The sequence below is a fragment of the Nilaparvata lugens genome, chromosome 13 (assembly GCF_014356525.2).
Source record: "Nilaparvata lugens isolate BPH chromosome 13, ASM1435652v1, whole genome shotgun sequence".
NCBI classification, from domain to species: Eukaryota; Metazoa; Arthropoda; class Insecta; order Hemiptera; family Delphacidae; genus Nilaparvata; species Nilaparvata lugens.
Genome location: NC_052516.1, coordinates 9098268 through 9115642, shown reverse-complemented (window position 1 = coordinate 9115642; position 17375 = coordinate 9098268). Strand labels below are relative to the sequence as shown.

Genomic DNA, 17375 nt, shown 5'->3' with positions numbered 1-17375 from the left:
TACAGAACTCTGCCCTGTAATACAGGGAATCACTAGTGGAATTCCTCTATGAAATTTTCCCTGTTATTTTCTCAATAAAGGAGCATCCACTAAAATATTCTGAAGTTTCATGGAGGGCCTCCTGATTCTTCATACAGGACAATTTTCCGGTCCCTTCCAATTCGAAAAATTTGTCTGTCCCCCTTGTAAATAAACTAGATAAACACGAATTTTAAAAATTCTGTGATAAGTCGATCTCTTGGTTCATTGAGCCATTTCCAATTCTTTCTCCAATTTGTGATCCTTGTCGTAATAATCCAGATGAATTCAAGTTTTAAAAATTCTCCAATAAGTTTCCTGAAATTGTGTTGAAGTATGCAGGTATATTGAGTCATTTCAAATTCTTTCTCAACTGAAATCTACGTTTTGAGAATGCAAGTTTCAAAAATTCTCCAATCAGTAATTAGATTACTTGAAGGTATCTGAAACCATTATCAATTCTTTTTAGGAAGGTGTTGAAGGTATCTGAAACCATTATCAATTCCTTTTAGACTCATCACCTAAAATCTACCCTTTCCACATTTCAAATGTGGATGAATATTATACAGTAGTATACATTGAAAAATTCTTCAATCAGCTACCTGATTTTTGAAGTTCTGTTGTAGCATCCGGGGTACCTGAAATAGTTTCCAATTCTCTTTGACCGGTCTAGAACCGGTGCTTTGAAAATTACCTTTCAAAAATTCTCCAATAACTCATATAGAGCATACGAATCTTACTTCTGAAGGTGTATTGATGGTATCTGAGATGATTCCTCATTCTATTTTGACCAGTTTGAAATCTATGCTTTGAAAACACATATTGAAAATTCTCCAATCAGATATCCGACTTCTAAAAGTATCTGAAATCATTCCTCATTTATTTTCGACCAGTTTGAAATCTATGCTTTGGAAATACACATTTTAAAAATTTCCCAATCAGCTATCCGACTTTAAAGGTATCTGAATCATTCCTCATTTATTCCGTCTGAAATCTATGCTTTGGAAGTACACATTTTAAAAATTCCCCAATCAGCTATCCAACTTTTAAAGGTATCTGAAATCATTCCTCATTTATTTTCGACCTGTCTGAAATCTATGCTTTAGAAATACACATTTTAAAAATTCCCCAATTAGCAATTGGACTTCTCAAGGTATCTGAAATCATTTCTCATTTATTTTCGACCCGTCTGGAATCTATGCTTTGATTATGCACATTTCAAAAATTCCCCAATCAGCTATCCGACTTTAAAGGTATCTGAATCATTCCTCATTTATTTTCGACCCGTCTGAAATCTATGCTTTGGGAATACACATTTTGAAAATTCTCAAATCATCTATACAAGATCTAAAGGTATCTGGAATAATTCTCTTTCCCTTCCATACCATACCATAATTCGTACAGTCTGCATCAATTAAACAACCTGATATTGAAATATTCTCTGTATTTTTTTGAGGGTGATGCCCACATAAGCTCTTAGACTTGTGCGTGGGTAATGAGTGAGAGGGATGACGATGAGAGATGACGACTACTTTTAGGTAGTCGGGACCGACGGTTGAATTTGTGATCAAAGTATCACTTTCTCTGAAACTACGAGATATATCTTCCTCCAAAATTATCTCTTTCTTCTTCCCCCATCGGTAATTTAATCAACTTATGGAGGTGTATTGCGTATACACAGAGCTGTTTACCTATTCTGTTTAATTTCATTTTCCTCATTTTTTCCTTCACTGTGCTTCCGTGATTCAATAATATTTCTTCCTGTGAAATTCTCTGATGATCTAATTGATTTCTAGTAATTCAGTTTGTATGGATTTGAACCGAGTGGGTGTATTGGAACTTATTATCTTTTCTGTTTTTGAAAGCAGTGTTTCCATTCACGTTCCCCTCTTTTCATTTTTTAATCAATTTTTGATATTCCTTATTCTGGGAACAACTTCCCTGGTCATTAGATTGATTCCCGAATGTGAGCTTGATATGTTGAGAAAATGAAACAGAGATTCTATTTTAATTCAAAATCTCCCTGTTTTCATTTTTTTGTTGTTTTTGAAATTTCTCATATCATCCTGAAAATTGCTCTGGTAATTTGTTACATCGATGTCTGTGGGTTGAATGTATTGGAACTAATTGAATATCCAACCAGTTTTCATTCCAGTATACATAAGTTTTATCTCTTGTTAGATTTTGTGAGCTCTTAACTCATGTTGATTTTTCTGACAATCTATTAGGATCATCTATTGAAACTAATCATCTCTCATCATCATCATCATCACTATCATCATTATCATCATTATCATCATCATCATCATCATCATCATCATCATCAACAACATCATAATTCTTCCAATTACCCACGCACAAGCCTGGAGCGTATGTTTGAATCGCCCTCAACTAAAACTCTGTTTACATCAAACTTTTTCAGTCATGCTTTCATAGCATCCTATCAATTCATCTGATAATTTGATTGTTTTTTCCATGTGTGAGCTCAGAGAATTCAAACTACAATCTGTACATTCTCACTCAGTTTTTCTAGTATTCATATCTTCTTCATTCATTTTTCATGAAATCCTGTGAATCATTTTTGATAGATAATTGGATATATTCCTGAACGTTAGTTTTCATATCTTCTTCATTCACTTTTCATGAAATCATGTGAATCATTTTTGATAGATAATTGGATATATTCCTGAACGTTAGTTGGGTGTAAGATTCAAGTCGACGGTTTGGCATTTCTCTTAATGTTTAAATGTTTGTATGTTGCGCATTTACGGCGAAACGCAGTAATAGATTTTCATGAAATTTGACAGGTATGTTCCTTCTTTAATTGCGCGTCGACGTATATACAAGGTTTTTGGAAATTTTGCATTTCAAGGATGATATAAAAGGAGAAAGGAGCCTCCTTCATATGCTAATATTGGAATACAAATCAGACTATAGAATTATTCATCATAAATCAGCTGACAAGTGCCTTACACAGCTTACACAGATGTGTGGAGAAGCCAGTCTATTGCTGTATTTCCAAAAGGTCTATAGTTTCGATCAGGTACGTGTGGATGAGAATACTATGTGAGGTCTACTGTTCACAGAACTACTAGTAAAGATATGATAGTTATTCTCGATTCTCTGACATAAATTCCCGCATTGCTTCTCAATCAAAGTTGAAAACTACTGGGTATTTTTCAGATTTTTCCCGACTGTTTAAGAATGTGTATGTTTTGAACAGGAAACACGAATATCTATAAATACCTAGAAATGTTTGGAAATGTCTACCTAAAAATATCTAGAAATGTAATCTATGACTATCCTCGATAAATTAAGAATCTATATACAAAATTTCAAGTTATCAGTTGAGTAGTTGAGACGTGATGATGCGTCATTCGTGAATTTCCTATCCCGTTCGTGTAAAAGGCAGTTCTTTCCTCTATTATATTATAGACTAGCAGGTAACCCGTGCTACGCAAGGGTCTAATGAAGAACTTGACTAAGGCTGGTCACACACCGATTAGTCAAGATAAGACTAAAAAAGTCCGAGATAAATTACTTTTAACATGAAGAGGAGAAACCCATTTCTCCCTCCACAGTTTGTAGCTTTGACACAGACGGACATCCTGCGCACAATTGGATGCGCCGTATCATTTTGTTTCATGTTCTTGTGATGAAAACATCTCTGTAACATACACAATCCAATATACCTGCTGACCAGTACACTACTTGGAACATTGCCAGCAATAGATGGAGGGGAGTGTTGCCGCGTCACGTTACACAAAAGAAGGAGAATGCTGCTAGGTAGTGGGAGTGATTAGTGGAGGATAGAGCATCGGACCTCTCCGTCTTCGAGAAAGAGCCGTGTTAAAAGTAATTTATCTCGCACTTTAGTCACGTTTAGTCACAATTCTTCACATAGTTGCTTATGGAGTCATGACTAATCAGTGTGTGTTGCGTCATAAGCAGCAATGTGAAGTATTGTGACTAAACGTGACTAATCTTGTCTTGACTAATCGGTGTGTGACCAGCCTAACTGAAAACTCGACCTACTTAGATCTTGAAGGATTAAAAATATGCCTTTAACCATCCTCCGTGAATTAGGAATATATATGCAGAATTTCAAGTAGTTGAATAGTTGAGACGTGATGATTCGTGAATTGCCTATCCCGTACGTGTATAAGCGAATTCGTTCCCTTATTATTGTAGATATGTGATTGTGACATTCAAGTCGTTCTATATCTATTTATTTATAATATCGGGGCACCTAGCTTTGCTCGTTATTTATTTATTGACTTTTGATAAACAGAACACAGTTCTTTGAAATGATTGGGGAAGGACTAACAGGCACAGCCCAAAACTGTTTCTTCCCCGAATTTTGATTTATACACTACTAGCCGTCAGGCTCGCTTCGCTTGCCATATCCGTCTAGCCAGGGGGCTCTGCCCCCTGGACCTCCGGCTGGATCGTCCAAGAATGAGATCAGCAAGCTCGCTTCGCTCGCCTGCATTTTCCATTTGAGCATTTTTATCATATGTTAGGACGATCCAGTCGGGGGTCCAGACTAAACGTCTGGCTAAACTGATATGGCGAGCGAAGCGAGCCTGATGTCTAGTAATATAATATTCCCAGGAATAGCTCTGATTGAAGAAGCAGTGCCCAATCAATTTTTCCGCGATAAATGCATTTCAATCTTCAACTTGGTGCCAACCTAACAAAGTCAACTCAACTTAATGCCAACCTGACAAAATAATTATTATTTTGTTACCAGTTAACAACTGTTTCGAAGAGGTACTCTCTCTAGATTATAGTTCTATATTAACATATGGTATGGACATTTTTCAATTATAATTAAGAGAATAAGAAGAATATACATGCTCAAAGACGAGCTTTAAACCCTCAAAAACCACCCTAAGAGTTAAAATATTGCCAAAAGATTTCTTAGTGCGCCTCTAAAGGGCCAACTGAACATACCTACCAAATTTGAACGTTTTTGGTCCGGTAGATTTTTAGTTCTGCGAGTGAGTGATTGATTGATTGATTGATTGTTTGATTGAGTACTTTATTTATGTAGATTACAATATATACTGGCTTATACACTTATATACAATAGCTTACAATACAGCAAAGTTATAGATGAATTTACATAATATAGACTAAGAAAATAACTATTGAACTGTATATGATATGAAAAAGCAATTTGTAATATAATAACTATAGATAATAACCAAAAGATTTCTTAGTGCGCCTCTAAAGGGCCAACTGAACATACCTACCAAATTTGAACGTTTTTGGTCCGGTAGATTTTTAGTTCTGCGAGTGAGTGATTGATTGATTGATTGATTGATTGATTGAGTACTTTATTTATGTAGATTACAATATATACTGGCTTATACACTTATATACAATAGCTTACAATACAGCAAAGTTATAGATGAATTTACATAATATAGACTAAGAAAATAACTATTGAACTGTATATGATATGAAAAAGCAATTTGTAATATAATAACTATAGATAATAATCATATTGTTATGCATCTACATAAATTGGCGGAGCTTTGGACATATCAATGTCCATTCTTTGGGAAGAATATTAAAAATATCCTCCCCACTAACTCTCTACCAAATTGAGTGAGTGAGTGAGTGAGTGAGTGAGTGAGTGAGTCAGTCAGTCAGTCAGTCAGTGAGTGGGTGCCATTTCTCTTTTATATATATAGATGAATAATCCAGAAAGTGAGTTATGTTCCATACACTTGAATCCAGGCTCAATTTTCTGTTCGAACACTTGAAAACAAAAATGTTCTAATTTTGATTATTTACAAACCAAATTGAATAACAAAATAACACTCACTCATCACTTGAAATTGTCAAATAATGATCAACTTTGAAAATTATGATATACTCTAGTTCAGGAGGATTATCATGTCATGTCAACAAATCAGATTATGATCAAGTCGATTAAATTGTCTAGCTAGATGAAATTTCTCGCTGATTGATTATTGACCGAGCGAAGTGAGGTCTAAGATTCAAGTCGACGGTTTGTCATTTCTCTTAATGTTTATATGTTGCGCATTTACGGCGAAACGCGGTAATGGATTTTCATGAAATTTGACAGGTATGTTCCTTTTTAAATTGCGCGTCGACGTATATACAATGTTTTTGAAAATTTTGCATTTCAAGGATAATATAAAAGGAAAAAGGAGCCTCCTTCATACGCCAATATTAGAGTAAAAATCAGACTATAGAATTATTCATCATAAATCAGCTGATAAGTGTTTACACAGATGTGTGGAGAAGCCAGTCTATTGCTGTATTTCCATAAGGTCTATAGTTTCAATCAGGTACTTTTGGATGAGAATCTACTGTGAGATCTACTGTGAGATGTAATCTGCGTGAGATCTACTGTTCACAGAACTCATAGTGATTACACAGCTGGAAATAATTCTGTCTCTCTCCCTCACAGGCACACGCATCTTCTGTTATCGAGAGACGACGAAATTATCATCTGTTTTTCATAGGATGAATTATTCTTTTCATGTCCTTCAGCGAGTTTTCCCAGGGATGAGACCTAGTGCAATCGAATTTTTATATCATAAACTTACTATGTTTCAAATTCCGTGAAAATCGTTAGAGCCGTTTTCGAGATCCGTTGGACATAAATAACCATATAAATATCCAGAAAACCAGATATAAAAATAGTCAGATATATACAGAAATTGCTCCCTTAATAAAATAGGATATCTACGATACAAATGACACGATGTAATAACATTGGTAGGTAAAATAATAAGGTAGCCCTTTTGTTATTTCTCTATAGTTTTCTTTGATGATGACACAGTCCAAGATAAGGTTAGAATTTCCTGTGTAAAATTTTAGTCCAAAATAAACATAGAAATCATGTTCTATTCAATATTTTCCTCAGTACATTTTCTTCTACCGAAAATTCAAAACTTTCCAATTGTAACTAACAGTTTTTCAAGACAATTTACCACGTGGTATGTAAATTTACTTGAAGTGTTATTGTATTTGAAAGAAGTGAGCTTGAAAATATCATTGTATTTGATAGAAGGGGACCTTGGATTATCTATTTACATTATTACAACATTAGAAGAGATTCTTTCTATGTAAATCTGCTTTATTTTATGAATAAGTTTATTTTTATTGCTTGGAGATAAGTCCACTGTGTTTAAATGCATTGAAGCAGTAATTTCTAGACAGTTTCTGTCAGTACTCCTTATGAATAACATCAAGGCTTTCCATTTAACCATTGCTGACAATTCGTTGTGAATCAGACTATAGCATTATTGCAGTTTATAGTTGATATGAAGCATGCTATGTTTATTATAAGTAGTAAAATTTCATTTCCTTGTTCTATTACTATACTCTTGCTCTTTCTGTTAATGTCTCTCTCTCTCTCACTTGCTTCCTTTCTTTCTCACTTCCTCTCTTTCTCTTTCGCTATCTCCCCACTCTTCCTCTTGCACTCTCAATCATTCTCTCTCTCTCTCTCTCTCTATCTTTCTTCCTTTCTCTCTCTCTCTCTCTCTCTCTCTCTCTCTCTCTCTCTCTCTCTCTCTCTCTCTCTCTCTCTCATTATTTTTGCTCTCTAGTGACTAACAAATGCCACAGAAAGGATATTTTGATGATCCTATGGCTGTTACTCTTTTCATCTTGTCACTCCCTTACTCTTTCTCTCTTTCTCTCTCTATGCATTCCTCAGCCTTCCTCCTTCCCTCTCACTCTCTCTCTTTCTCTTTCTCTCTCTCTCTCTCGTTAGAAGTGAAGTAGCAGAAATGTGTGTCAAAAGTTCAAGATGAACATAGATTAAACCATAGAGAGAATATAGCATGAGAATCTTCAAAGCTATTCTATGTTATACTACTATATTATGATTAAATAATGTACATGATATTTTGCTCGAATAATGAAACTTAACTGTGGAAGGAGACGGAGGATAGATGATGGAAGAGGAAGGACATGATAGAAAGAGAAACAGTTATAGAAAAGAGGACTATAGTGAGGTCCACGTTATGATGGCAGTGTTTGATTAGCAATGGTATTGCTATTCTCGTCTATCATTCAACAAAGCGGATAGTGCTATCTCTTTCTCGCTTTGTTCTGTTGCCAGATCTTCTTTTAGCAATATAGAAGTAATAAACAAAATATTTCATCCTAATTGTGGAAATTCATCATGGAATTATTGAAAAATATAACTTCTTGCTTAATAGAATATATAATTGATTATTTTAAACGAGAATGCACAGTTAATAGTCTATTACTTCAATCAGCTACCGTCTATAGAAGGCATTGACAAGACAGAGGATCGGCAACGTTGTTCTCCTATCTTTCTCCACTGTCATTATAATATGGACCTCACTCACTATAGGGGAAAGAGATGAACCGTGGCAGAGGAGATGGAGAGAAAGGAAAAGAAGGAGAAAAAATTTATAGCATATTAAAGATAGGAAAGTTGTGGATAAGAGGAGAAAAATGTAGGGGAAAAACTGACGGACAATATGTATGATTTGTGAATAAATGTGAAAGTGGGTTTAAAAAGATGTTGAGAAGTAGAAGATGAGAAAAAAGGGAGAAGAAGACTAGAAAAGAAGATATGAGAGAGGGAGAAGAAGACTAGAAAAGGAGATATGAAAGAGGGTGAAGAAGACTAGAAAAGGAGATATGAGAGAGGGAGATTGATTGATTGATTGAGTACTTTATTTATGTAGATTACAATATATACTGGCTTATACACTTATATACAATAGCTTACAATACAGCAAAATTATAGATGAATTTACATAATATAGACTAAGAAAATAATTATTGAACTGTATATGATATGAAAAAGCAATTTGTAATATAATAACTATAGATAATTATATTGTTATGCATCTACATAAATTGGCGGAGCTTTGGACATATCAATGTCCATTCTTCGGAAAGAATATTAAAAATATCCTTCCCACTAACTCTCTACCAAGAGAAGAAGACTAGAAAAGAAAATATGAGAGAGGAAAAGAACAACAAGTAAAGGAAATATGAGAGAGGGAGAAGAAGAGTAGAAAAGGAAATATGAGAGAGGAAAAGAACAACAAGACGATTTTCATAAACTATCCTCATATCTGAACAGCAGTTACTTGTTTTAATGTAACCCAGCTTGACTGGCACAAGTACAAAGCAACTACAACTAAACTGTCGTTTAACACTTAACCCTGCGTTTAAACTAGGTTATGGAATGGTTTAAGCATTCAACCTTGCAGAATTCAAGACAAACATTCAGTTTTAATAGTGTTTTGTTAATAATATTTGGACTTAATCTTGTAGCCGAGATTTTGAACTAGGTTACAATAGATTATTCTATGTAGCTTGAAAGACAGGAGTGAGTATTCATTTTAATGAAGTGTGTTCCTCTACATTTAATGAAAATGGAGATGAAGAGAAATACTATGGTCGAGAAGAAGAAGGGGAAGAAGAAAGAAGAAGCAGCAGAAGAACATACATAATGCAGCGATAAAGTAATAAGAGGAATATTGTAATAATAATAGAACAACAAAACAAAGAGAAGAGGGAGAAGAGAGAAGGAGAAGGAGGACGAGAAGAAGAAGAGAGAAGGAGGAGGAGGAGGAGTAGGTGCAGGAGAATAATAATAATATTTTTTTTCCTTTTTCCTTCGTCCTGGTACCCCCAGAAGAAGGGAGTTTATTATAGAAAATATAACAAACAAAAATGAAAAGTACACTTATGAAAAGAAATCTTACAAACAAAACCAATGAAGAATAATAAAAAAAGCAAGGATGACAGAAGATAAGAAAAAATCCTTTTCTGTGGAAAATTTCAAAAATTATAAACCAGATGAAATATAAATATTCTCCAAAACCTTCTAAAGTAGGTTAGACTGGAGGAGTCAAGTTTTACATTATATTAAAAAAATAATAATAATAAGAAGAAGAAGAAGAGGAAGAAGAAGAAATAGAAGTAGAAGTAGAAGTAGAAGGAGAAGAAGAAGATGGAGGAAGAGAAGACTGCAGTACTCGGAGATCAATTTCAAAAAAAAATGAGATAGTGTCAAGTATAATTAATTTGTCGTGTCCAAATTGTCAATATCTGTTTCATTCCTTCGTCTTAATATTGATAATTACTGTGACCTACTGTTTCCTTCCTCAAAGTCATAAACATTGTGCTCAATTGTAGAGTTCTATTCTAATGATCCGTTCATAATTACTTCGGAAACATTCTTGCAGCTCAATTGTATTTAATTGTTCTTACAATAATGTTGTATCTTCCTTAGTGATTGGGACTGAGCAATGCCTTTTTTTAATAATTCCTTTGTCACAAGAACTTGTAAATTAAATTTTCCAAAAGCCAAAGTGAAAAAAAACCTTAACCAACTGAATATCAGCTACTCAAACCTAGTTGCACAAAAGCCGTTGAATTTTAATTGTGATTAATGCCTCCAAAACGCCTTCTTTTTAAATAGCTTTCTCTGATTGGTTCTTGGGAATTTAAGTTTCCAAAAGCAAAAGTGTAATAAAACTAAAAGCAACTGAATATCATCTACTCAAACCTAGTTGCACAAAAGCCTGTTGAATTTTAATTGAGTTTAAATGCCACGAGAACGCCTTCTTTTTAAATAGCTTTCTCTGATTGGTTCTTGGGAATTTAAGTTTTCAAAAGCAAAAGTGTAATAAAACTAAAAGCAACTGAATATCATCTACTCAAACCTAGTTGCACAAAAGCCTGTTGAGTTTTAATTGTGATTAAATGCCACGAGATCGCCTTATTTTTGAATAGCTTTCTCTGATTGGTTCTTGGAAATTAAAGTTTTTAAAAGCTAAGGTGAAAAGAAACTAGAAGCAACTGAATATCAGCCACTTAAACCAAGTTGTACAAAAGCCTGTTGAGTTTTAATTGTGTTTAAATGCCACCAGAACGCCTTCTTTTTAAATAGCTTTCTCTGATTGTTTCTTGGGAATTAAAGTTTTCAAAAGCTACAGTGAAATGAAACCAAAAGCAACTGAATATCAGCCACTCAAACCTAGTTGTACAAAAGCCTGTTGAAAGAACCAATCAGAGACGTCTTCTATTCGAATAGCTTTCTCTGATTGGTTCTCGAGGCATTTATTCATGATTTAAATTTAACAAGCTTTTGTGAAACCGGGCCCCAGTCTATTATATCATTCATATTATCACATAAATGTCATATATGATATAATTTCTAGAAAATCAGATTAGAGGAACATCCTCACGATACATAAAATATGTTTTAATGATTCATTTTCGTTCTTTACTCCATTTGGAATACTAAATAATATACAGTATACTGAACAAGAATACTGAATTGGTATACTGAATAAACTGTTCGTTTATTTTTGAGTATTTTGTATTTATAGCGAAAAGTTTGTTATTTGTTTTGAAATCCTTGTTCCGAGTTTTTAATTGTTGCTATTTTGACTAGTTAACCATTTCGAATTTTGTTCAACATAATTATGCACTTGAATGCATCCAGTGGGAGCAAAACTTGAATTTTACTATTAGAAATATTTTTTCTCCTAATAAATTCATGATATTTGATTGCATCTTCTGTTTTTAATGGTTTATAAAAAATCTATAATATAGTCTACCATTATTTATCAAAATAGTCAACAAAAATAGAGGACCATATCAATCTATCAGTTTCAGAGGCTCAATATAAGTTTTGAGTTGAAATATCAATAAAAATCTAGAATATAGGTTGCAGAAAAGCCGGTTAAAGTTTAATCGTGATCAAGTTCACGAGAATCAATCAGAGGTTTTTTCAAAAGAAGACTTCTCTGATTAGTTTTTGTGAAATTGAACACGGTTAAAATTTAACCGGCTCTTGTGCAACCGGCACTTAGGCCGGTTTCCGAGCTCGGGATCTAGCCAAGTCCTAGACTTTAATTAAACAGCTGGAGTCAGAAAATTGGCTTTCCAAAACGGGGCGTAGTCGCAGCTTTTATAACAGTAGTCGTAGTTTTTATTTTCTCATTTCTATAATTGGAAACGTTTTTCCTTGACGAAATTAGACATACCTAAATAATTCAAAATAGCTGAAACTTTACACTATTTTCTCTTTATTTTATTTTGTTTACAATTTTCTAGTTTTTCGAAATTTAATTCAAACGTGACTATGACAATGACTGCGACTACGCCCCGTTTTGGAAAACCAAATTTCTGACTCCAGCTGTTTAAAGTCTAGGACTTAGCTAAATCCCGAGCTCGGAAATCGGCCCTAAGTGTTTTTATTGATTTATTAAAATTTACAATAAAATCTACTATTATTTATCAAAATATAAATTATCAAAATTGACAACAAGAATAGAGGAACATTTCAATCTATCAGTTTTGGATGCCTATTATAAATTTAAAATGGAAATAATAATAGAAGTCTAGAAATCAGTTTCAGTTGCGATTTCAAGACAAGCGGTTCGTTGTCCACACTGTCTCTATACAGTCAATGCAGTCGTAACCACGTGACCACTGTCTTCACAACCCTAGAACAAGGAATGAAAGAATCAGTAGTTTGGTAAATCTTAAACGGTTCATTGACCTGTTGCATTGCTCCTAATTTCCTAATTTGTGAATGAATTCCCCCATACAATCATGTCTCGTGGTTTAAAAATGGTTTAACAACGTTAAACAAACAATAATCGATCGTTTTCAATGGTAAGTGTCGTACAAAATATGATTTTACTACTAAAAATTTGTTGTCAAATTTGTGTAAATTTGCGTACGGGTTTTTAGAATGTCGTGATTGATTTCATGAGGTAATCGTTCTATTTTGAATGTGTGGCTGTTATCTATGTTCATGAATTGATAAGATTCCTGTTTTAATGGGATTATGATAGTGGGTGAGGGGTTGGGGTGTTTTTTTTTTGTTGGAAATTGGATAAATTTGAAAATTGAGTCAACATAACCTTAAACCTTAGAGCTGCAGCGTTCAGCTGCTGACTGCAGTCAGCTATGAACGCTCGTCAGCTGATCAGATCTTTTCAAGGTTGATTTTATTTCGCGTGACGTCACACTTTCCCGGCTTCCCTTTCTTTTACTTGTTCTCGTATGAGACACTATAGCAAGTAACCCGTGCTCCGCAAGGGGCTTTTATAATATTGACAAACTGGAATCTTGGCTTACTGAAATCTTGAAGAATTTCAAACAGCTCTTTAACCATCCTCCGTCATTCCTGAATTTCCTATCCTGTACGTGTATAAGCTAATTTTTTGTATATTATATTATACACTATAGTGAGGTCCACGTTATAATGGCAGTGGATGAAGATAGAAGAATAGCGATGCCGATTCTCTGCATTAATTAATTATATTTCTACACTGTCAAAAACATAATTGGCATCGTGTTGAACCTAGAAAAGGATAGTACCACCGATTTTGTCGAATGTTAGACAAGGATAGCAAAACCAAAGAAGTTGATCATATAATGTTATTATAACGTGGACCTCACTATAGCAAGTAACCCGTGCTACGCAAGCCCGATTAAATTACGATAAAAGCACGATAATTAGAATCTTGACAAACTGAAAACTTGACCTACTGAAATCTTGAAGAAGAAGAATTCTCTCCTTTATTATATTATAGACTAGCAGGTAACCCGTGCTCCGCCAGGGTCTAATTGAAAACTTGATCTATTGAAATTTTAAAGAATATAAAGTAGCCCTTCAACCATCCTCGGTGAATTAACAATCTATACATGAAAAATTTCAAGTTATTCAGTTGAGTAGTTGAGACGTGATGATGCGTCATTCCTGAATTTCCTATCCTGTACGTGTATAAGCCAATAATTCTTTCCTATATTATGACGTTATAGACTAGCAAGTAACCCGTGCTACGCAAGGGTCTCTAATTAAGAACTTGACCTACTGAAATCTTAAAGTATATTCGAAATAGGCCTTCAACCATCCTCGCTAAATTAACAATCTATATGCAAAATTTCAAGTTAATCAGTTGAGTAGTTGAGACGTGATGATGCGTCATTCGTCTTCTTCCTATCCCGTACTTGTATAAGCCGATTCTTCTTTATTATTTATTCAAAATATATTATTTATGTTGCAGGTAGTGTCACAATGAATAACATCTTGGGACTGGACTTCCTGATTTTGTGCTCTCTGATAACATTCCAGTCGGCTTGGAGTTACGGCATTTTCAAAGGTGAGTCATCAATATTGTTTATAACAACTTTTCTGAGTTGAAGAATTTTATTACAATTGGTCTTATGTGTCCTCTACACTCATGTTGGACTCCATATTCTTCTATGTCTTCTATTTCATAATCTCTGTTACATTTATTATAAAAGAAATATTTTTGAGTATGAAATATATGGAAATTAACATTTATTCATTCATTTACACAATAAGTACATTATGAAAATGATAGGGAGAGGAAAAATAAGGTAATCTTGTGCTATTCCTCTCCCAAATTTAGATAAGGTCACACATAGTCCGAAATAGGTCAAGTCTTGTAGTTGTTCACTTCACAACATTTCCAGTCCTTAATTATTTTCACGAAGTAGATTTTTAAATCTAGATGCCTCAAAACTAAACATAGAAGAAATATTTCACATTATTATAACTAAAATAGGGAATATTCACATATTAAGAATATAATTTTGAAGAATTACCTAAAAACAAACTTAATTCTGTACTTTTACATATTTTGACATCAATTGGCGTTGAAGATTGGAATGCACCATCTGATATCTTAACAATTGGTTATTCTTTCAACGCTGTGACATTCATAATCTAAGGACGATTAAGGAATGAACATACTTTTTGAGATTGACTCTCACCTTGATGCTTCAGATACCTTTATTCATGTTTTAAAAAATAAATTTAACTAATCACGTTCTAGCGTTGGAAATAATAATTATCAGCAAGAGTAAAAGAACATGATGAATCATAATTATACAGACTGTAATGTTTTACAATAATATTAAGCAGAGAAATATGATGAATTATGAGAAAATTGTGTTATTACTGTAATGTTTTCACATGAAACGGTGAAGTTTGGACCTTTAGGAGTCCATTATTAGAAAGGGTATCGGGGATACTCTCGCCTCGCCTCCAGCACGTGACCGTAAGATGATAATGAAGGGAGATGTATTGCATCATGTAGTATATATCATAATATAATACAGACTGAAGAGTTTTACAATAATATTAAGCAAACAAATATGATCAATTATGCGAAAAATTGAGGTTTTACTGTAATTTTTTCACATGAAACGTTGAAGTTTTTACCTTCAGTTGTCCATTCTCGAGTAGTATAACTTCATTTGATAATTTATTAGCTCTGTGTCATTTATTGATCTGAAAAAGATTCTAGCTGGATCCCCACATATAAATACCAATATAAATAGTGAAAATATAGATACCATGACTCAAATCAAATCATCGTTTATTGCCATAAAACATACAATATGTTGAGACAATCGTCGCTATTAATTAAAACATAAAAATACGAGTTGAAGAACTCAACAAAATATTTACGGTAATGAAAAATTAATATTCAGTCATAGAAAAATATATTCTCTTGACAAAAAAATTATAATTATTTTAAACAATAATGAACAACAAATATATAGCTCATGAGTCTCAAATGCTTAGATATACACTGTATATTTCCAATTTCTTTGAGATGTTGTGCAGTTTTCGGTGAGGAGAACATAAGTTTGTCTGACCGCCATTATTTGCTAGTCCATTTAGCGTTACCCAATGTGCGAACTAGCGTTACACATAATTCAGCTAAAAATCTGATTGCTGAAACAATTTTGAGGTTAAAACTCAATTTTAAATTTTTACAGGAAAAAAACATTTTCAAAATCATCTTCACCAACACAAATGTCCAAAATTTCTTCAAATTGTAATTTATCACATAAAAATCTGGTGTGGCGCACTCACACAACTTTCCTTGCCGTTATGAGAATTGATCACCTGACGCTAGTGTTTACGCGCATCTCAAGTCTACTATTCTAAGATCTGAGCCAGCTGGTGACAGTATAGTAAGACGCTGGAGACACACGAGGTCTGCTATCTCTTCATAGTGAATGATTCAATAGAATCAACAGTTGCCAACAGCTTGCAATTGAATAATCACATTTTCTCGAATTTCAAGCTAATTTTCAATTTTAGGTGAAATTGTTACGAAACATCAATTGTAGAGATTTTCATGCTCAATCTTCTCCACTCAAAATGTTTTGTTTAAATTGTATCTGAAGCCTGATAATGGGGAATCTAAAATCAAACTTTGCAAAGATGGGGCGGAGCTCCTGAAACTTTTACAGTAATGGGACTTGTGGCAGTTGATAGAGCTTATTAATGACTATTTTAGGTATGAATTTAATCAAAATCGTTGGAGCCGTTTTTGAGAAAATCGCGAAAAACCCTGTTTTTGACAACATTTTCGCCATTTTAGCCGCCATCTTGAATCGCATTTGATCTAAATTGTTCGTGTCGGATCCTTATAGTTTAAGGACCTTAAGTTCCAAATTTCAAGTCATTCCGTTAATTGGGTGATGAGATATCGTGTACACAGACGCACATACACTCATACACACACATTCAGACCAATACCCAAAAACCACTTTTTTAGACTCAGGGGACCTTGAAACGTATGGAAATTTAGAAATTAGGGTACCTTTTTTTTCGGAAAGCAATACTTCCTTACTTATGGTAATAGGGCAGGGAAAGTAAAAACATGAACAGTTGATATTACATCATATAAACCGGTATCAGCTATCCCCTATAGAAGGCAGAAGCCTCCTATCTTTCTCCACTACCATTATAATGTCGACCTCACGAGTTAAAATTGCATTTCATCTTCATATCGTTCAATAATCCTGTATACCATAACTCACTTTCAAATATTCATCGTGTAGTTAGCTGTATTGTCAGTTTTGAAGAATACACATATTTATAGATATAAACTTATTTTGACATTGACTTGACTCTGAGATAGAGTCATGAATTACTACCCATCTAGTAGACGTACTTCAATTTCTTCAATCTTGTTTGCACTGAATGCATGTCAAGGTTTTGTGCAATATTTTTTGATCGGTACAAAGCGCCAACTTCCTTTCGCCAGTAGCATTCAGTCAAGGTTAGAATAAGTACTTCAATTTGTACCAATTTATACGTTTTCAATGGAGAGACAAAGAAACAAAGCGAATGAGCAAAACGTGGTGGGAATAAATGTATTGAGACGAGGTGTTGATGCCGAGAAAAAGAATTGGGAGAAGTGAAGAAGAAGAAGAAGTAGAAGAAGATGAGGAGGAGGAGGAAGCAGAAGAAGAAGAAGACGAAGAAGACGAATAAAATGAAGGAGAAGAAAAAGACGAATAAGATG

The 17375-nt window shown here is 33.9% G+C and overlaps 1 protein-coding gene across 3 annotated transcripts in view; it reads left to right on the top strand.

Moving 5' to 3' along the window:
- The window catches only part of LOC111057455, a 356053-nt gene that overhangs the window by 4394 nt on the left and 334284 nt on the right, over positions 1-17375 (top strand). For 2 of the 3 annotated variants that reach the window (XR_005572751.1, XM_039439738.1), the window contains exon 2: positions 14088-14183. Coding sequence is in view for 2 of the 3 variants with exons in the window: in XM_039439738.1 (XP_039295672.1) it covers positions 14099-14183 (85 nt within the window). In the remaining variant the exon portion in view is untranslated. Of the gene's footprint in view, positions 1-12619; positions 12688-14087; positions 14184-17375 lie in introns of those variants that run through there. The other variant, XM_039439739.1, reaches the window with a different exon arrangement.